The sequence below is a fragment of the Crinia signifera genome, chromosome 5 (genome assembly GCF_055691185.1).
Source record: "Crinia signifera chromosome 5, ASM5569118v1, whole genome shotgun sequence".
In the NCBI taxonomy this organism is placed as follows: Eukaryota; Metazoa; Chordata; class Amphibia; order Anura; family Myobatrachidae; genus Crinia; species Crinia signifera.
The window spans coordinates 291754830-291777132 of record NC_139221.1 but is presented as its reverse complement, the minus strand read 5'-3'; the positions used below and the strand labels follow the sequence as shown (position 1 = coordinate 291777132).

The window sequence follows — 22303 nt, the reverse complement described above, 5'->3', positions numbered from 1 at the left end:
GTGTGGGGGGGTGTTAGGGGTTCAATCAGAGATGAACACTAATGCAATTGCAGCAGATATTTGTTCGTGGCGGATGTGCAGAAATTTGCACATGCTACTGCTGGCTGGACCTGTACTGCCTGAGACGCCCACTATTAAACTTACAGATCTCAGTCATTGTCTGCATACAAAGCCGGTTTCTATCATTGAAGTACTAGGGTGATGCAGTATGGCTGAAGGATGTCAGACCCGGGAACCCTTTCTACTGCCTATGGGATATGCCCGGAACATGCCTGCCACAAGCCTGCATTTCAGTTGCTGCCTTCAAATGATTTGCTCAACTGCGCAAAAATCTGCTTTGCCTACATCTCGCAATCGCTAATCCTTGGAGAGAGTTACAGTAAATGGATATAAAGTAGCAGCCAATTGACTCCTATCTGACATGTTGCAGGCTGTGTTTGAAAAATGATAGTTAGGAGCTGCTTGGTTGGTATCTCCTTCCACTTTATCTCTCTTCAGGGCTTAGTACATAGACCCCTTAGGGGAGTATTCAGTCAATATTTCCCACAGTCTGCAAAACGGCACTTTTTGACAATTATCGGTCAAATTTCCATTTGACCTATTCACTCTAAGTGCTGTCGGCACTGTCAGAAAACACGCAGATCAGTGAAAAAACTTTGAAAATCCATTTGCAGATTTGACTTTAAACAAAGTTGAACCTTCATCGGCAAAAACTGGCAAAAAGATAGTTGAAAACGAATACCCCATATGTCTTTAATCGTCACAAATCCCAAATTGGCAATTATCAAGAATTGGACAAGTGTCTTCAGCCCCATACACACTAGATTATATTGTGAACAATATGGCTCAGAAAGTGACTTCTGAGCGATATCATTCACAATATCATCTAGAGCAGGGGTTACCAAACTATTTTGCTCGGGGACCCCGTCAGACAATAAAAATTATTACAGGACCCCAGCAAGTTACCACAGAATGGCCGCCACATGTGTGGTCAGTGAAGTGAAGTGACCGCTATTGTAATAGGGAGGCAGTGGGTAATGAGGGGGTGTAAAAGGGGGAAAAGTGGATGGAAGAAGGAAGCAGAGGGTGTTTACTTAATGAGTTATCCCCTGACCCCCCCTCCACAAACACATTAATCTGATGGTCATCAACATGGAGTCATGACCCCATGCTGAGGGGGTCGGGACCCACTTTGAGATCAGGACCCACAGTTTGAGAACTGCTGATCTAGTGTGTAGACTCAATATCATTACCTATGCGCACTCCTGTGCCTCGTTAACAATGATTGATGTCTTCTGAACATGCAGGTCAGTTTGGCTACATAGCCAAATGACCTGCTTGTTCAGTGGGTTCCGTTGACATCACTGGCTGATATTGTTAGGTGTTTACATGCAATATCGGGACCCGTAGCCGATATTGTTAATTAAATCGCCCGTTGCAACCGTCTTTTACTGTGTATGGGGCTATCATCCTTTAATCATGTAGAATCTTTATTGAAACTTCTATCTAAATTATATCTTATCCCTAATACAATGTCTTGCCATCTGTGCTTATGAAGAAATTGTGACAAGGTTGGAACTCTATTGCATAAATTCCGTGAATGTCCTGGGATCCGTCAGCTATGGAAATTTGTATTCTGCATTCTTAATAAATGACTATCATTCGCAATTAAAACAGGTCCTGCTTATATATTACGGTACTTAATTTCCCTCAGGATAATATTACCTCTAAGGATCATTACTTTATTAACTAAGTCCTAATTGCTACTACTAGGACAGCAGTCTCATGAGCCTGGGGCGTACAATCTATTAAATCTTTTTATCAGATATCAGGAAATGTTTAGCGCATTATTGGTTTGTATTGTATAAATGTAAAGCTTCCCTAGCTAAGAACAACCAACATTTTGCTATAAATTGAAATATTGTGATCCAACAAACAGAATCAAGGCCACCGGTGTCTCCACTGTCTTGTCCCCGCCGCCAGCCAAGGTTTTGGGTCCTGTATAATAAATTTGACAGATGCTGGGCCTGGCACATGTGCAGTAGTGGTGACAGTCCTACACATTCACATACCTCCATCTTCTGAGGACTGCACTGATGGCAGTCCATAGAATCCAGATGAGTCTGCACGATAAGACAGGGAGTGGCTTCCTCCAGGAAGCCAACTCTCTGCTTATCACAGCCTGGACTGGCAGTTCCGGATGGAGGAAACACCTCCCAATGGGACTGCCTTGTGTGTATTTGACTGGCAGACAGGACTTCCAAAAGGAAGTTACTGCCAATCACAATGAAGGCAGTGTGCAGTCTCACGGAGAGCATCTGGCTTCACTGGCGCTGAGCAGGCGGATTCCACTCATCAAGACTCATACTTGTATAACTTGGTAAAAGTAGATGTCACTTGCTGCTTTGATAAGAAGAAGAGCAAGTGACAGGGGGATAACCAGTTCCCCCCTCCCACCGTGGGACCCTTCTGCCCACAGGTGGCACAGTGTCCCAAAAAAACAGGTCTGTCCCATGAAAATCAGGGCAGTTGGCAGGAATGCTACAAGTGAAGTAGGAGTCAAAAACCTCCCCTAAGTTGCACTCTACCATAACCTTTTGACATAAATCAGGCTCAGAAGCCTGGGAGACAGAATTGCCTTTACAACCTTCAGGTGCAACAGCTGGTGCAACTGCAGCTGAAGCTCATCTATGTGTAACACTATGGATGACATCTCTGTGGATGTCAATCTAGCTCAGTGATTTTCAACCACTGTGCCGTGGCACACTAGTGTGCCTTGAGCTGCTCTCAAGTGTGCCCCCAGATCTAGAGATGCCAAAACCAGTTTACAGCCACCACCAGTTTAATTGTTAATTACTGGTCTCTTCTTTGTTACCTGTGGGAACAAATGTGATGGTTTTTGATATGGGGCCAATTGGTTTGTTTTTTTCCTGTGGGGGCCAATGTGTTTTGCCCTGTGTGGATCTCATGATGTGCCTTGGCAATTTTAAAATCTTATTTAGTGTGCCGCAAGGTAAAAAGGTTGAAAATCACTGATCTAGCTGCTCTCCCAGGAAAAAAAAACTAGTCCTTATGGTTGTTGTTGTTTCAAACTTTTTTGTTGTCTTGGGGGCTATCTCCTTTTCTCTTTTTGTATTTATTTTGACCTATTTTACACTATGACTTCCTCCGGTTTCCCTGCCTAGATGACATGCCTTCCCACCGCTGTGACGGAGCTTTTAATAATCTGCTGAGGTGAAACATGATGCGTCCTGGCACGTAATTAATAAGTGAAGTGCCTGCGTCACTAAATGACAGGACGAATTCTGCAGTGAACAAGGACAAATTCTGCAGGAGAAAAGTGCAAATGTTCCACAGACAGCCTTACAGGATTTATATACTGCTTATACTGTATATACTTGTAAATTACAGTAGCATTGGCAGCTTCCATCTGGCAAGGATATAATATCCCTTTAATCAGTGACTATAGACGTTCGCTGGCTGGCTGACTTTATACCTGCATTTCACCTGATTTTAATCAGCCACAGAACCTGTCTGATTCATATGTGTCCCTGATTAAGTGGCAGCCAGGCAGCCCTGCGTGACACGGTGCCACTACTCTGCTCCTGGAACTACCATTCAAAAAGTGCTCAGGTGTGGCTAGCGCATACAGTAGCGTGTAAGGCTCTCAGTGGTCATCAAGCCCAGTCCAATAATCACGCCTCTTACCAGGGCCGGCGCCACCACTAGGCAGACTCAGGCATTTGCCTAGGGCGCCGGCCACTGGAGGGCGGTACTGAGCTGCAGCTAGCGCTCACGCCCGAGGAGAGCAGCTGTTAAGTACCAGAACAGGTGAGCTTACAACATTACACCCGCCCGCCCTGCCCCCCCTGCCGATCATTCCCCCCCCCCCGTGGAGCCCGATCGTTGAAGTGATCGGCGGGTGCTGCCGCCAAACCCCCGTGCTGGTCAGTAGCTCTCTGCTGCAACATGTGAGTTTACACCTGCCTGGCCCGCCCGTTGATGCTATCGGCGGGTGTTCCCCGCATTCCCCCACCCTTGCTGGTAAGCGCCGCGGCTATTTGCGGGTGAGCTTACACCCGCCTGCCCGACGTGACGATAAGTGCCGACTTCAGCAGCCTCTGAAGAAAGCCGGGGGGTGGGAGTCCCACTCCCCGGCTATGTTGAGGTGAGAGGGGGCGGCAGAGAGAAGCGTGTCCCGCGACAAGGGGGGGGGGTGCGGTTGGCAATGGGCAGGCGGGCGGGTGCTTGAAGATTTGCCTAGGGCGCTGGGACAGTTCACACCGGCCCTGCCTCTTACCTCTTCAGGCTAATGGCAGTGTTTCCAGCAATTGATTGCTGTGAGGTGTGAGTGTGCGATTACAGGCATCTATGAGCAAAGATCTCCAAGAAAGCTAAAGAATTTAATTAAATTTTAATTTTGTTGCCCGGCTAATCTGGGGAGGAGGTGGTCCAGATGTGAGGGGTGTTCAGATACAGTACGTGGAAGTGATGGTATTCCAAAAACATGTGAAATATGATGTGTGACCTCGTTACCAGGTCATTTGTTTTTCCATGTTCCAAGAGGTTCCCAGTGTGTTGAAATCCCAACAGTTAAGCCCCTCATACACTACTTTGACTTCTACCCTGGAAGGCTGTTTGAGTAGGAGGACGGACATGCAAGAAGGTCTGATCTCCGACTCCAAGAATCTGATGCACATAGCACCAAGCATCGGATAAAATGTCACACATCTGTGATTCGGCCACTTTTCACACAATTGCAGGGCCTGATCCATCGGAATCGGGTGAAAAGTGGCCATATCGGACAATTGTATGAATGCATGAGGAATAAGAGTGTTAGACTGTGGGAGGGGAGGGTTAGGCTGCAGGAGGGAAGGGTTAGACTCTAGGGTGGAGGGTTAGACTGCGGGCTGGAGTGGTTAGACTGCAAGTTGGGAAGGTTAGACTGTGGGAGGGGAGGATTAGACTGCAGGAGGGAAGTAGGGTTAGACTGTGGGAGGGGAGGTTTACACTACGGGAGGGTATGGTTAGACTACGGGAGGGGAGAGGAAGTTTAAACTACGTGAGGGTATGGTTAGACTGTGGGAGGGGAGGGTTAGACATCGGTAGGGGAGGGTTAGATTGCATGACGGGTTAGTTAGTTTTAGGGTTAGTGTTAAACAGGGCTATTTTTCAGCAGGCTCCAGCAGGAACTGAGGCCCTTCTTCTAGTTCACTCTTCTGACAAAATATTTCTTAGATGGACAAAACCATGTGCACTGCAGGTGAGGCAGGTGTAAAACCCCACCCAAATCTAATTATCTCTGCACAAGTAACACCTGCCTCACCTGCAGTGCACAGGGTTTTGTCCATCTAAGAAATATTTTGTCAGAAGAAAGAACTAGAATAAGGGCCTCAGTTCCTGCTGGAGCCTGCTGAAAAACAGCCCTGGTGTTAAAATGCCGGGATCCATTGGGATTTTGTATGTCGGAATGCCGCTTTAGCATTCTAACCATTGGGATTTCAGGGCTAAAATCTCCCCTATTTTCATTGTCCCTCACCCATTAAATGTCACCTACAGTCGGAATTGAAGGTGTATTATAATAATACTCTTATAACAAAACACAAAAGACTCTTAAGTTCTATTTGCAACAATGATTGTGTGAGAATAGCGCAGCTGGGATATTAGACACTGCAGCGATAAGTGTGAGCCAGTCTTACGCCTTGCTTCATGTTACAATACATTACAATTACCTGGTGGTGATGCCCCCTTACTGCAAGCCTTTAATCATATATAACAGGCGGTGGTTAATGCTGTTGTTTTTCCTATAAATCCAAACAGCTGTTTTCAATAGGACCTAGGCATTGCACATAATACCTGTAAGCAAATTCCCACCAGATACTTCTCTAAAACTAAAATTAAAAGGCAATCACTTGATCCCAAGCAAGAGAACACAGGGGCAATATAGTGGCACGTCTAGTAGCATATTTTGCCAGGAATGACAAACTGAGCCCTGCTGAAACTTTATAGAAGGAAAAAAAAAAGATTATTGTTAGAGGGTATTAAATGTTAAATTGATTCCGGCTCTACAAGAAAAATGTTCTTCATGGATCCAGAACAAATGCAGAGCAAGCTATAAACATTAGCACAAGATGACCTCCTTTTATGTGCCTGTGACCCATCGTGTGAGCTGGCTTTGCTTCCCTTTGAGACAGGGATTAGTCGGAAATTTCAAGTAAATTCACCATATCAGTGGCTTGTACAGTTTGATGAGTTTGGGCTTGGAAACAAGATTTCATTCAATGAATAATATCAGTATCTTAAAGCTGGAAAAGACAAAACCATACAATATTGTTAGTAACCCATTCAGGTTATTTTCTGGGGTGAATGCCGTGGGGTGAGGGTGTTACATAGTTACATAGTAGGTAAGGCTGAAAAAAAAGACTTGCGTCCATCTAGTTCAACCTGGTATAGATATCCATTGCTGATTTGGTAGGTTCTGGTATTTTACAGACAAATTATATTTCTTATTTGTACCCATGGATGTTTTTCTCCAGTAAATGTTTGTCCAACTTTGCCTTGAACGCATTTAATGAGCCAGCCGTTACCACCTCTCTGGGAAGAGAGTTCCAGAGTTTGACTGTTCTGACCGTAAAGAAATTCTTTCTACTAGCTGAATTACATTTTTTTTCATCTAATCTATACTCATGCCCTCGTGTCCTTGATTCCTTTCTAGTAGAAAAGAGGGTATGTGACAGTTCCTTATATTGGCCCTTGATATACTTGTACATGTTGAGCATGTCCCCCCTTAAACGTCTCTTTTCCAATGTAAATAGTCCCAAATTGCTTAATCTCTCCCCGTAGCTTAAATTCTCCATTCCCCTAATAAGCTTTGTTGCTCGCCTTTGGACTTTTTCTAATTCTATGATGTCCTTTTTACAGTGTGGGTGTTCAAGTAAAAGGATCACTTACATACCCTCCTACTGTACCTTGTTGGCCAGTACAATACCGCCTTTTATAGCCTATTCCAATTAAACAGGACTTTGTACCGGCTTTCTCGATCTCCAACTGTCCATTGATGTATAGGAAATGGGATTTGGTCATAACCACTTTATGAAGACCACACCCCCTTTCTGAAATTTTACTGATTTCTGACCTTCAGATTTTGGAGGTTATGCACTTACCTTGTTGTGGATGGTGTTCTAAGGAAGGGAGGTCTAGTCAGAAGACGTTAGGTGTGTGGTGTCACAAAATTATATATTTGCAGACATGCCCCCCCCCCCCCCCTCGAAATTTGGCGTGCAAATGTGGCACACCCTCCAACATCTGACGGGCAGAAATTGATCCAAATTCAGAAAGGCATGTGGTCATGGGTAAAGGGGGTGTGGCCACACCAATTTTCCTATCTTTTCAATGGACAGTTGGAGACCTAGAAACCCAGTACAAAGCCCTATTTCCTGTATAACCCATAAAAAATGGTAAGGCACTGGCCAAAAAGGTACAACAGTTGCAGTGTATGCATCCAGATAGGAGGCTTACACACATTTCTGGGAGACTGGGAGCGCCACATAATTTTCAGGAGCCCTGCTGACCAAAAAGTTGAATCTTGCCTTTCATAAACAACTCTAATAGTGTGTACACACCATAAATCAGGTCTATAGTGTAAAACGCAGATCTTATAGCAATCACAGAGCACATACTTGCTATTGGAGGGGAAGGCACACCCACCCCTGCTTGTACTATGCTGCAATTTACAGAATTGTGCCCTGTGTGGTAGAACTACGATGTAATTCATCGCATATCGAATCATGGAGACGCCCAGGCCACCCGTTGTACTGATATACCTCCCAACTTTATGAAGATAGGAGGCGGGACTCCGGTACGCGCCGAAATTTGGGGATGTGGCCTAGTGGCAAGGGGACCTGGCCTGCAAATCGTGTCACTCCCGTGAGGACACGCTCCATTTTTGCCGCTCTGGGGGTATAGCCAGCGCTGTGTGATCTTCTGGCCATACCCCAGCCCCTCTGGTTGCGGGAATAGACGCTGTGCACGTGGACTCCCAACTGCCCCCCTTCCACTGCGGGAGACACTGCCGGCCCTGGGGCAGTATATGGGACCATCCCCCAAAAATGTAACAGTCCTGCAAAAATCGTGACAATTAAGTATGCACCGAGGAAATAGGTAGCTCCTGGACATTCCCGGAGAATATGCGGGTATCTAATATTAACTATATTTCTTATATTAACTATGTTACTATTTTAATAACTTTGTTGTTTGTTTGGTTAAATCCAGGTATTTATATTGCAACTATGATGAGTAACGGAAAATCCAACAATAATGTTAAATTCACATTATAGTGTCTGCGTATCTGCCTTAATGTATAGCATATGCATACATACATTTATTTATTTATTTATTATAGTCGTATTGTTGGCTTAAGGTAGAGAAGAAAAATCTATAATAATGTGCAGGGACAAAAGAAATATGTTTGCTATCAAACTCTTAATATATTTTTCTTCTATTAAGACCGACAGGCATTTTATTGTCCAAATATGGCTGGAGCCAAAATAGCATTGTAATTAAACAGGTCTCCCAGCGAATATAGACGGAGCATGTCTGGGCCTCCTGCACTTACCGTGACCTCAAAGCATCTTCTATGATGTTCTCTAATGTAGCTTTCACATCACCCTTTTAAAACGGTATATTGCCGTTTATTTGCCTTTTAAAACGTTTAAGGCTGCAGTGTGAAAGTGTCATAGTTGAAATACCATTTAAAGTTAACTGGTATTTCAACACGTTTAAAAAGCAGAGTCATACCCGTTTTAAAGCCAATTCAGAGCCGTTTTTTGTGCTGTCTGAATGGCACTGAAATGGTATTTAGTAAAAAATAAAGGTTAGAGCACTGTGATAGGCTGTCCCTTGTCTTGTGTCCCTTCCCTGAACCAGGAAATACGCTGTGGGTAGAAACGTGTTCAGAGGTTAAACGGCTTGACTGGTGATGTGAATTGTACTTAAACTGTATTTTTAAATGGTAATCTGCTGCAATATGAACACTAGACCCGTTTAAAATACCATTTAAAATTATAGTTTTTCAAAACGTTTCAAAATGTTTTATGTGATGTGAAAGCTACATAACATTGCACTTTATCTAACCTGGTCACTGGGATTACTCACAACTGTAGTGATGTAGCACATGCAGGTACTATGGAAATAAATGGATGCTGATAATAATAATAATAATATTTTTGTTTTACCCTCAATAATGATAGTGTTTTCTTAATTATTTTTTTTTGTGTCTTATTTTTATTTTATGTTATAAAAAAATGTATATGAATATGGGATTCACAAGTGTTTTGTTAAACCTTTTTTAGAACAGTTCTGCAGCTTTATATTAGTAAATTCAGTACCTGATTAACAACAGAGTGTTTGGTACCATCGTCCAATAGAATTTGGGTTTATCATAACGAGAACTGGGATTTCGTTTATTCCCCGCTGCTTTGCAGTTGACAGGGGGGACTCCCAACAGCCCCCCCACACCGCGGGACACTGCCGCCCGCGGGTGGGACAGCGGGACAGGCCCTGACAATCGGGACTGTCCCGATAAAATCGGGACTGTTAGGAGGTATGTAGTATATATAGCACTCAGGAGACTGTAAAACGTGGACCGCGATAGTCCCAAAGAAGTGAAGTATTTCACATTTTTTTCAACACATAATATATATATTTTAGGGCGGAGTGAAAAAGTTGAAATCGAGATATTCAAAATCAGCTAGTGTGGAAAAGTTGTGACTTGACCTGACTAAGAAAAGTGCAAAAGCGTTTTGCTCTGAGTCAGCTCTGATTTTCATTGAAAAAGTTTCGCTTTTTAGATGAAAATAACAAAATGTATGAAGAAGCTCCAATCTAGTTAAAATGATGTCAGGACATCTTAGAGTGGTTCATTAATATACTTTAGCATAGTAAAAAAAGAGTACGAGCTTGTCCTAGTGCAAAGTGACTGACTTTGGCGTGAGAAAAAATCTCTGACAACTGACCCGTTTTCATGGTCACAATTGTGAATATTGTGTTTTCACCTGAAAGTGTTTTTTTTCTGTAATTGAAGTGACCAAGAGAAAAAAACTTGGTGCAAAATATCAGGGTGAATCCCTTTTTGTTTGCCCTTAATAGAATAGTGCACCTCTGTGTTTTCTAATGTCCAACTCTTTACTGAAGTTCAGTAAACAATGGATTACGCTCTGTTATTATGCTCTGTTATTTAAGTGCAGTATTTTACTTCTGTTTATTATAAACATGAATTGGTGTGAAAAACACTTTTGCATCCCCTATGCTGAAAGCATGTGCCAGAAGTGCAAGGTGGGCAATTTGACACTGGGGGATAGATACTTATTGGAATGCAAGATTGGTATTACAGGTCTACTGAGAAGCTGGAGCTGCCAATGAGAAATGGTAAAAGACCACTATTCAACCAGGGATGGACAGCCCAAGACAGCCCAAGAATTTACAGGAACTGGAGGCTTTTTGTCAAGAAGAATGGGCAGCTTTACCATCTGAGAAAAAAAAGAGCCTCATCCACATCGGGTGCTAGACGTGGTCCCGACAGTCGGGATCCCAACAGTCATTAACCCGATGTCGGGATCCCAACTGTTAAAACACAGACGGCCGGGTTCCCGACGGCCGTCTGCTATTCTCCCTCATGGGGGTCCACGACCCCCATAGAGGGAGAATAGAATAGGTGGCGAGCGTAGCGATCCACCGTGCCCGCAGCCTGCAAGGGGCTTTGTTGCGCTGGCCACGCTGTCTGAGTCCGGCCAGTCGGGATCCCGACGTTAGGCTAATGACTGTCAGGATCTCGACTGTCAGAATGGCATACCACACCCTCCACATCTACCACAAAAGACTTCAAGCTGTCATTGATGTTAAAGGGGGCAAAACACGGTATTAAGAAGTGGGATATGTAAACTTTTGATCAGGGTCATTTGGGTAGTTTCTGTTATGATTTAAAAAGAGTGAACACAGTTGTTTGACAATAAATGGCTTCACCGAACCACTAACCATGAGTGAAAGAACAGTTTGTGAGTTATCATCCATATTCTCTGACAAATGGCCAGATAATCACAAATTCTGCTCTGGTGTGTAAACTTATGAGCACAGCTGTATACATAATATATTGCTATGCTATGGGGTGTGACTAGTCTCCAGAGGGGCCAGCCATCACAGCTTGGCTAACCATTAGAGAGTGCATGTCTTGGACCATTACATAATTATAGAAACACATATATACATACTGTATGTATAATTCAAGTGCACAGTCTAGGTCCTGATCCCTTGAGGAACAGGCGATCCCTCCAGCAATGATGCCCACCGGTAGTTTAACCTGTAACCCTGTGAGCCAGTCCAACCAGTCAAACAAATCATTCTTCAAAAAGTATCATTTATTTACTTTGGAACTTTGAATAAGAACCTAGAGTACTGGTTTGCTACTGTAAAAGAAAGCTTGTATTTACACCATTAATTGGAGTTACAGAGTGAAATGTAATAGAGTGAGAGAGTCAGAAAGTGAGAGATTTAGTACGAAATTGCCATTATTTATTTATTTATTTATTTTAAAGCGGCAATCATTTACACTGCAAAACCAGTTCGATTTTGCAGTGTAAGTGCCGCTTAAAAAAAAACCTGGAGATTTTTTTACTAAATCTCTCACTTTCTGATTCTCTCACCCTGTTACATTTCACCCATAATGTCCTAAAGATGTGGTTCTAGGACTAGGTCCCTAAGGACACTTACATCATTCTGATACTGTGGGCTCGCCAGGACTCAAGTCAAGAACATTGGGGAACCACTGCCCTGAAAACAAAGAAGTTCAGCTGTAAAATAATATACCCAATAAATATTATTTTTACTATTTGTTGTTCTGCTTCATTTGCTTTGATCCTCTTCTTGACATCACTATCCAGAAATCCCAGCTGCGAGTGGACACAGCAGACTTGTGTAGGGGCACAGCAGGAGTCTCTGTACTGTATGCACTGTAAATGCATTGTTCTAATGAACGATACGAGGAACGCAGTTTACTACCAAAATTGGAAATCTTTCTACTCTCTGAAGAATATCGTCTGACCAGATGTTTGCAGAAATTGGCAGAGTAGATATCATGTAGTCACCTTTTCTGGATTCGTTTCCAACCTTTCATATATATATATATATACACTGTAAACTATAGCATAATATTGTGCTCATTAACGAGACTTATAGAATGTTTTCTATTTTAATAGAAGCATTTTTTTCTCAGGAAAGAGCCGTTGGGTCTGTAAAATATGATCATTAGTCTCATGATAAAAGCAACCTTTTTTTCCCCTCAAATCCAACTTTATTGAAAAGAGATCACCCCTACTTTGGAAGCAATAGCTTTTCTTCTTAGAAGTGGCATTCGGGTCAGTCAGTCCCTTGATCACTCACTACCATAATGTATGAATTATACTGTAGCTAACCAGCTGTAGATTTCGTATCTTATGAGAAAGGCCTCCAATTCAGTTGTGTTAATGAACTGTCATCACCAGGAGTAAGTGCAGGATTTCTAGATGGAGTTTCCAAATGTTAGTGGTTACTAATTACCTTCACAGCCTAGGGGGCGAGGACCACATCATTCGATGGTTGCCGACCATCGGATGATTGGAAACATGCACACAAAACTAAGACATTCTCAGGTAGGCCTTAGGTTTGCGTGCACCCTGTGAGAGCACATGGCAGGCAGCTGACATATATTGGTTCCCCCATGCGAACCCGCGAGCCAACCAGAATGTTCTCCTAGGTTCCGGCAGCTAATTACAATTTCAAACTAGTAACATTGCATACGCATTTTTTGTGCAACATTGACCTTTTTTGCAATCCATCGGTGGTTCAGGGTGGAGACAGGGAAGGTTACCAAAAGTCTTTACAAAAAGAGGTGTCGTGCAGTGTTATTGGTGTGTTGTGGGAGTCATGGAGATGTTGTGGGAGTGTCATGGGCGTGCTTTAGCATGTGGCCAAGATCACTTTTGCAGCACTGTAGCCACAGTGACCGTATCTTAAGAAACTTCCATTGTAGACTCTACGCCAGACAGGGGCTACTCAAGGAGTCGATGCTGTGAACGATGGTGGGGAATTGACTCCACCAATGCAGTTGAGCATTGCTCAGATAAGAAAAAGTGGGCAAGGCAGGGTTTGCTCATCCCATTGCTGGACGGTGCACAAGCGGAATGCTTATACTGGCATCTCCTTTGCCAGTAACGGAATATGCTGCGCTGTATATGAAACTGTTAATAAATAAAAATAAATGTGCAGAATTTTGCAGTTGAAAATCTGAGACCTCTGAATCCAGCCGGTAGTTACTGACATGGCCTAGGTCCATAACCCTTCCTGAATTCACGCCCATTTTGCTAATTTATTTTTTATTTATTAACAGTTATAGCGCAGCAAATTCCATTGTACTTTACAATTGGAAACAGTGATAGAGCAAACTGGGTATTTACAGACAGTTAAAAAGGTAGGATGACCCTGCTCGCAAGCTTAATCATTATAGAAAATGACTATTCCTTCTCTGGGGTAACAACCCCACCAGTTCCACAGTGGCCATGGACCCCTTACATTCTAAGTCATTTATTATTTATTACCAGTTATACAGTAGTGCTTTATAGGGAATATGGCATACCTCCCAACTGTCCCAATTTCAGCAGGACAGTTCCGCTATTTGGAGACTGTCCCTCCCACTGGTGACAATGTCCCGCGGGTGTGGGCGGGGTAGTTGGGGGAGCCGGAGATCATGCTACAGTGACCGCTGAAGAAATCCCAAGCACACAGCAGTTCTTCAGTGCAGGGAGGGAGCCCCGGGGGCTGCTCAGCTGCTATGGGAGTGCCAGGCCATGCCCCCTCTACCCAAGGCCATGCCGTCTGCCTGTTTGCTCTGCACCCTTTTCAGGAACGGTCCCAATTTGAAAATGACAACAGTTGGGATATATATTCTACACATCAGTCCCTGCCCCATTAGAGCTTACAATCTATATCCCCTAACATATGTACACACACACGCACACAGCCAATTTACTTATGCAGGATTCCTGGAGGGAGTTTCCAACTGTTAGTGCGTAGTGGTTAGTATGTTTTTGGAATGTGGGAGGAAACTGGGGTACCTGAAGGAATCCCAAGCAAGTAAGAGAGGAAATACAAACCCCCACACATTTAGGGTCATGGTGGTAGTCAAACCTACAACCTCAATGCTGTGAGCCAGCAATGCTAACCATTACACCAAACGCGCCAGAAGTCCATTAATACAAAGATTAGATATGACTGGAATGAACGCTGACCTTTGTGTTACACACTAGAATCTGTAGCCCAGTCTGAATAATTATAATTAGCCTAATAACTACTGATGTATGCGTCCATCTAGAGCAGTGGTTCCCAACCTGGGGTACTAGTACCCCTGGGGGTACTCTGCAGACCAGTTGGGGGTACTTGAAAATAATATTGGTAATGGCGGAAGATGAAAAGGTCTTTTGATGGCAGAAGAAGACCCCATGCTATGGAGAAGAACCATATTGTGTCACTTATGGTTCTGTCTTCAGCGTCTCATTGTGCTTTTGCCTGACCAGCAATCCAATGGGAGCTACCCATGCTGCCCTCAGACATCAGCGATCATCTGCCCTGCACTGACACGGGTGGAAGAAGCAGCGGCATTAATCCTACAGGTGTTAGTGGGAACCTTGGAGACAATACACAACCAGTGGCCAGACACGGAAGGGCACGATTCCTGTCCGCTACTCCTTAATATAAGGACATGCATAAGGATAGGATACCGCTCACTTCCTCTCCACTCCTAAGTACTGTCTATATTTTAAATTGAGAGGAGGGGGTACTCATCAATGAAAAGCCAAATCAAGAGGTATGGGAGAGAAAAAAGGTTGGGAACCACTGATCTAGAGGATTTGTGCTAATCACCGATTGCTGCAGTCAGCAAAGTGGGTAGAGGAATTTGCAAAGAGTAACTTGGAACGTTGTATTAGCAAACGGTACTTAAATAAAATAAATTAGAAATAACAATTAGTGTTTGTGTTGTTTAATGTTTCGGCTGTGGATCTTTTAATCTTTAAAACCCCTTTAAGAAAATACTCCATGAAGAAAAGTTACCAGGTGCTTATCTGCAGCATACGTCTACTGAGTTATCCCAGCGACCATATGTTATTCCCTTCCCTCAAGGATGGGGGACACACAGTTCTAGATGGTGCTGCTTTAATCAGTGCATAATTTACTTTATTAATGCTTTAACCATTAGATTGTAGATGTTGTCATGGTTCTCCAGAATAACTATTTTCATGCATAAATTCATGTGCTTGCTTGTTATACTCCGAGGCTGTATACGGAATAATAATCCTGTTTTGATGAAGGGATGAAAAGGATGGAATGCAAAGTAGGGTTTCAAGTGCCCAGGTGAAGGCGCCATTGAGCTATAGCCCAATATGTCTGTACTGCTATATGTATCTAATGCAAGAACTAAAAGCAAGTTCAGTGGTCTGCATACATTGCACTGTCCAGTAATCTGCATAGAGGCCCTTATTCAGATCTGATCGCAGTACAAATTTGTTCTCAAAATGGGCCAAACCATGTGCACTGCAGGTGGGGCAGATGTAACATGCAGAGAGAGTTAGATTTTGGTGAGCTGTGTTGAAACTGAAATCTAAATTGCCGTGTAAAAATAATGCAGCCAGTAATTATATTTGGGGGAGTTATTTTGTTTCTGTGCAGAGTAAATACTGGCTGCTTAATTTTTTACAGTGCAATTTATATTTTCAGCTTGAACACACCCCGCCCAAATCTAACTCTCTCTGCACATGTTACATCTGCTCCACCTGCAGTGCACATGGTTTTATCCATTTGCTAAAAAAAAAAGCAGCACAGCGATCAGGTCTGAATCAGGCTAACTTTTATTTTATACCTTTAGATCAGTTGCTTTTCAATGCTAGTTCTCAAATATCCCCAACAGGCCATGTTTTCAGATTTTCAATCAGTGGAAACTGGTGGCATAATTACTTTGCTAGCAAAATGGTTTAACTCAAATGTGCACAGGGCTGTCCCTGACTGTGCATGACTAAAGTAATCCAGAAAACATGACCTGTCGTGGGTACTTGAGGACCGGTGTTGTGAATGAGTGATTTAGATCATGAATGAACATTGAGCAATGCCTAAAAAAATATGCCTAAATAATATGATTAGCTGGAAATAAATCAGAACTGTCGGTATAAGATATATATTTAGTCATGTGTCATTGCACTTAGCATCCCAAAAGAAGTATACTTTTGACAATTTCCAAACAATGAGGCTCATGTTCTCTACTCGCTCTCTCTCTTCTCCTGCAGGTGTACTCTTTCTACAGTACGGAGAGGACACAAAGAAACTTCAGATGCCCAATGAAATCACCAGTGTGGATACCATACGTGCCCTCTTCGTAAGTGCCTTTCCCCAGCAACTGACAATGAAGATACTGGAATCTCCCAGTACAGCCATCTACATTAAAGACGAGGGCAGGAATATTTATTATGAATTAAGTGATGTAAGGTAAGCAAAACATTCCATAGTGCCCTTGTGCCAAACTAACGATGTATACTGTTCGTGGGTCACTTTCAAAGTCCTAACTAAAGCGGCTTTACTAGTGTCTTAACCCAGGTATTCAGGGAGGGCTCATGCATTCCACAAAGGTGGCAACAATAAATGTGACATCACCTTGAGTTGTTTTGGCTCTCAAATTATCCCCTTCCTGTCTGGTAGTTACTGTGCTGTCACATTGCAAAAGCTGAGTATCTGCCTCTCTCATCTCTGTATCTGTCACATTCCCTTAAGTCAAAATGTTTCTGTCAACATTGGCATTGTCGACATTCTGTATATGTCGACACCCATGCACACATTCGGATATTAGACCGTCAACAACCTGAATGTTGACAAAATATACCGCACCCCACACATCTACAAGATCTTGGCACGGTTGTGCTGTAATGGGGCAACTCATCTGTATCTAGTGGAAAAGCTCCATAACATTTACTTTCTGGAGAGAATAGTTGTTCCTGATTGATTGTATTCAGTGTATAATCAGCCCATGGTCTACAGTTTTGTACTTAATAATTGCTAACCTTTGTACGAGAGGAGAGAGAGAGAGAGAGAGAGAGAGAGAGAGAGAGAGAGAGAGAGATCCCTGTTTAAGCATATAACAGAAGTTGAACATTGATCCAGTCCAGGTTTTGAATGAAGTCAGGAATGAAGTTGATTAGTTGCACCTGTTAACTGCCTTTGAGAATGCGGTCTGTATGCTGGATGCTGGCTATGCTGGCCAGGCATTAGGCGTCTGGGGTTACGTTAGGATCCATTGGAGTTTACATCATTATTGATTGTCTGAACATGGAATATGATTCTGTAAAATGACGTGGGTGAACTGGATGTTATGACCATGTACCGCTCCAGCTTTGCACGGGACCAATTTTGATTTTACTGTACCACAACCAATATTTGACTTTCCCTCGCAGCATAATGGAAATGAAGTTTTCAAAAATTTGAATTAAAAAGCTCCTCAAAAAGAGACGTGTTGACACCACAACCGATGCTTTTTTTCCCTAAAACCTCTTCAATGAATGCTTTATAAAATATCGGTGGAGCTCATTTGGATCTCATGACACATGGAGGTCACTAGTTTCTACTAAAATGCCAGCCAGCCTTGCCAATATGGTCGCCTCCTCTAGATGTTCGAGACCCTACACGATATCAGCTCAATAGTTTGATAGGAATAAGTATACAAATGAATCACTGTGTCGTCTATCTACTAATTCAACACCAGATGAGAATGTTTAGAGTTAAAGTTTAATTAAGTCGAAAATTATGTAAAATATAAAAATGTGGAAAGTTGGTTGATGTGACTTCCCTTTATGTGACAGTGTAAATACTTCAGTCCCAGATTTATTGGGTCTTAGTTATTCCTGCATGTGCGCTGCAGCATACACTGTCAACACTATATCAGAATAAATGATTATTAATATTCTAGACATTCACAGCCCTTGATACAAAGTCAGTGATCATAGAGGTTTGAGGCAATTTAAGTACTGCAGCAGTGATATTAATATTCTATAATCTTACCCTTAGGACTCGTTCTGAGTGCCTCATTATCATTATCGTGTGAAATTACGGCATTACACCAGGGCACATGATTAGAATCATGCCGCATGTGGATATAATGTAAATTTACGCTAATAACGAAATATAATTTTTCCCCCCCCCAAAAATTTGCATTTTGTTTGTGTTTAAGTAAAATTTGCTTTCTCGTATTAAATGGAGGCTTCTGTCTTTAAAGATGCCTGTTGGTGCTTTGGGCTGGACAGTTCCTTATGGAAGATTGCTTTTCTTTTTTCTATGGGAAATATCTTCTATGCTGGCGGAAATACTTGCTTTTGGGATCCACGTGCTTTCCTATAAGACTATGCTTAGACAGTTAGGGGCAGATGTATTAAGCCTGGTAAAGTGGTAAAGCAATGATAAAGTTGAAGGTGATAACACAGCAGCCAATCAGCTGCGTCTGAATAATAACAGATAGGAGTTGGTTGGCTGTTGCATTATCACCTTCAACTTTATAACAGCTTTATCACTTCACCAAGCTTAATACTGTACATCTGCCCTCAGTGCAGACCGCTAACTGCTATATATATATATATATATATATATATATATATATAAACTCCCAACATTCAGGGGCCGGGAGTTGGAACCTTCATGAGGAGAAGCTGTGCCTGAAAAGGGGACATGTCCTGGAGAGATGGGTGTGGCTTTGCGATAATGCAAATCATGCCTCCTTGTTTCATCATTAAGGGCGCAAGACCATGACCATGCCCCTTCTTTGGGGGTACTATTGGTCGCAGTGGATGTATCTATGTCCTTGCTGACCATGAGAACTTCCCCATGACACTTCTCCATTCAGAATTGCAGGAGGGCATACAACTCTTTAAACAGACCCATCTTCAACTCTGAATCAGCACCAATTTAATATTGATTTATTTACAGTTTCTTATATAGCGCAGCATGTTCCGTTGCGCTTTACAATTGAAAACAACAGTGATTAAACAAACTGGGTAGATACAAACCGACATGGAGGTAGGAGGGCCCTGCTCGCAAGCTTACCCTCTATAGGACCAATGTATGATATTAAGGGCCTTATTTTGGTTCATTCTTTCTGACAAAATCCTTCTTAGATGGACAAAACCATGTGCACTGCAGGTGGGGCAGATGTAACATGTGCAGAGAGAATTAGATTTGGGTGGGGTTTTACTTCAAAGTGAGATCTATATTGCAGTGTAAAAATAAAGCAGTCAGTATTTTCCCTGCACAGAAACAAAATTACTCACCCAAATCTAATTCTCTCTGCACATGTTACATCTGCCCCCCTGCAGTGCACATGGTTTTGTCCATCTAAGAAGGATTTTATCAGAAAGAATGAACCAAAATAAGGCCCTAAGAGAGGTATAATAAGAAAAAGGCTGATTGTAGTAGCATAATATGTATTGTAATTGGCTGCTCCTTGCTGAACAAACAGCTGTCACTCATGCAAAATATACTGGGTGAAATTTAATAGATATTCAGAAAGTGAGAGATTTGGTAAGAAAGCTCCAGTTTTCTTAAAGTGGCAATCATTTACATTGGAAAATCAAACTGGATTTGCAGAGTAAATGATTGCTGCTTTAAGAAAACTGGAGATTTGTTACCAAATCTCTCCCTTTCTGAATCTCTCATCCTATTAAATTCCACCCTCGATGTTCTAATATCATATACGGTATATATATATATTATATCGTAATCCACACTATTTGGCATGGACTGGACTAGTTTGTTGGGCGTTGCCTCCATCTCCACAGAACAGATAGGGTTTCATTAGCTGTGAAGGGCAGTGTTGCTGGACACTACGATGGCCAATCACGGGATTGGGATTGGCAGGATCCCGGGATTTGTCCCCAAAATTTCCGTGATTTCAATCTAATGCCGGGCAGTGTCTGAGCACCCGCTCAGATGCTGCAAGGATTCTCCTGTCCCCGGTTGTGCGGCTCTGCACAGTGTGACATGGTCAGAGGTCAAGCTGCGCAGGCCGCACCGGCCATTGCTGCACTACACACCTACACACGTAATTTCTTTTATTAGGGAAGTCAATCCCCGGGATTGGCACAAGGACTGTTGCTGGCTTTAAAAGAGTAAAGATGGCCATACATCAGAACGATTTGTTGTGTGATGAATTTTGAATGATTTGAGTGCACATCATGAGGTGTTTCGGTACGATGTGCGCGCCCGCGGGTTCGTCCTCACCTCTTATGTGCAGCACGTAAGATCTGAAGATGCTGCTACTTACCAGTATGCTGGAGTTGCAGATGTTACAATAGATCTTGTGTGAAATTACACACATACGATCTATCGTGAGTCTGGGAAGCTGCCATAGACAAGGGCGTAACTACCATAGGTGCAAGGGGTGCAGCTGCTATGGGGCCCAGAGCTGAAGGGGGCCCATCTTTACTGTATAAGTAATATGCTTTACATACATTTTATCACTGTCAGTTGCTAAATAGGGGGCCCTTACAAACGTTTGCTATGGGGCCTATGAATATTAGTTACGCCCCTGGCCGGAGAAATCGCGGATCTGATGCTGGTCGTCCTGATGTATGGCCAGCATAAGACTATTGCTATGCCAGACACAACTAAATGAATGTTTCTTGGCACTAAAGCAGAACAAAAGATGGGAGATGAGAGTGATCACCGCTGCTCAGCAGAGCATTCGGTAATGACTGAATAGATGCCATGCATCCTGTGCACTCCATCATCTAACAGAGCATGGAGGATAGGGCAGGGGCTGCCCAGCTGCTCAGAAAGCTCTTGTTAACCCCCCCTAAATGACAAAAAGGGGGTCACAATGCTAGACCACTCCCTCTTCACCAGACACAGTTGCTATATCCCAGTGGTAGCCAACTCCAGTCCTCGAGAGCTTCCAACAGTGCTCGTTTTCTAGATCACCTGGCTGGGGCACAGGTGCACTCATTACTGACTGACACATTATAATGGATCCACAGGTGGAGCTAATTACTTCACTTATGATTCTGTGAGGAGACCTGGAAAACGTGCACTGTTGGTTGCTCTCAAGGATTGGCGTTGGCTATCCCTGCTCTATCCCCTTTTTGGGTAAGCAGTGCCTCTGGCATAGCAGGTCCCATAAGTCTTGGGAGGTATGTAATTTCTGTGATTTTCTTAAAATTTTCCTGTTAAGCTTTTTGTCCTTTGTGTTATCATTGTCAGAGTTTGTCTAAACACATTTTCCAGTCAGAGGGCGGTATGCAAATGCCGCCCGAGTGCATTTTCCGTTTTAAGGCAAAACCATGCCTTGTAAGTGATTGCCCCTTTAAAAAAATGTCTGAGTTCAGCCGTCATCCCGCACTTCCGCCGAACTCAGGTGGCATTACATTCTACCCAGAATGCCTAATTGCATTAAATGTGCGGATAATTACAGCATACACTGCTTGCCACCATCATTACAACACTCATTCTCTACATTCATCAGTTCATTCTGCATATTTTCCCGTCTCAATGTGTGTATGACAAGTTTATGGTGGGTGACCTATCTGGCTGCACACATAACCTTTTCCAGAATTCATCATTGTTGTAGAAAGAGAGCTCTCTGACATTACCCCTGATCCTGCCGCTGCAGAGCGTAACCTCCTCCCCAAGCACTTAAATCCCAATATAATTGTCTGTCAATACGCTGCTAAGTAGTCAAGACCTTTTCACCAAGAGGTTATTTTCATGGTAAATCCCTATATTTCACGGATCTATCTATCCATATATTATATATCTCGAAAACATGGAATGTGACGTTTCGATTCGAACACATGACTGTCCAACTTGTGCTCTTTGGTTGGTCTCTGTGGTGACCTTTTGTAGTCGGAAGTTATCCCATAGTGTTATTTTGAAGGGCCCCTGTCCCAATGCTTCTAGAGACACATCTCTCTGCAGCAGATGTTAATGGTATGCCCCATAGTAGTGTTCTAGTTCATTTTCTGAACCATAGTAGTGCCCTAGTTAATGTTGTGCCCCATAGTAGTGCCCTTGTTTATTTTATGAACCATAGTAGTGCCCTAGTTCATTATGTCACATTTTAGGGCTGCTAACACACAATACTCAAAATTCACATTATGCCATGCAGTGTCCCCAATTCATATTATGCCACACTCTAATGCCTCCACTTCATAATGTACCACATTAAAGTGTCCCAGATCATATTACCTGTCAGTCA

The 22303-nt window shown here is 42.9% G+C and overlaps 1 protein-coding gene across 11 annotated transcripts in view; it reads left to right on the top strand.

Annotated features, from left to right (window-relative positions):
- Positions 1–22303, top strand: part of KIAA1217 (KIAA1217 ortholog) — a 632840-nt gene that overhangs the window by 507817 nt on the left and 102720 nt on the right. For all 11 annotated transcript variants that reach the window (XM_083189268.1, XM_083189269.1, XM_083189270.1 and 8 more), the window contains one exon: positions 16362–16560. In XM_083189268.1, coding sequence (XP_083045394.1) covers positions 16362–16560 — 199 coding nt within the window. The remainder of the gene's footprint in view (positions 1–16361; positions 16561–22303) is intronic.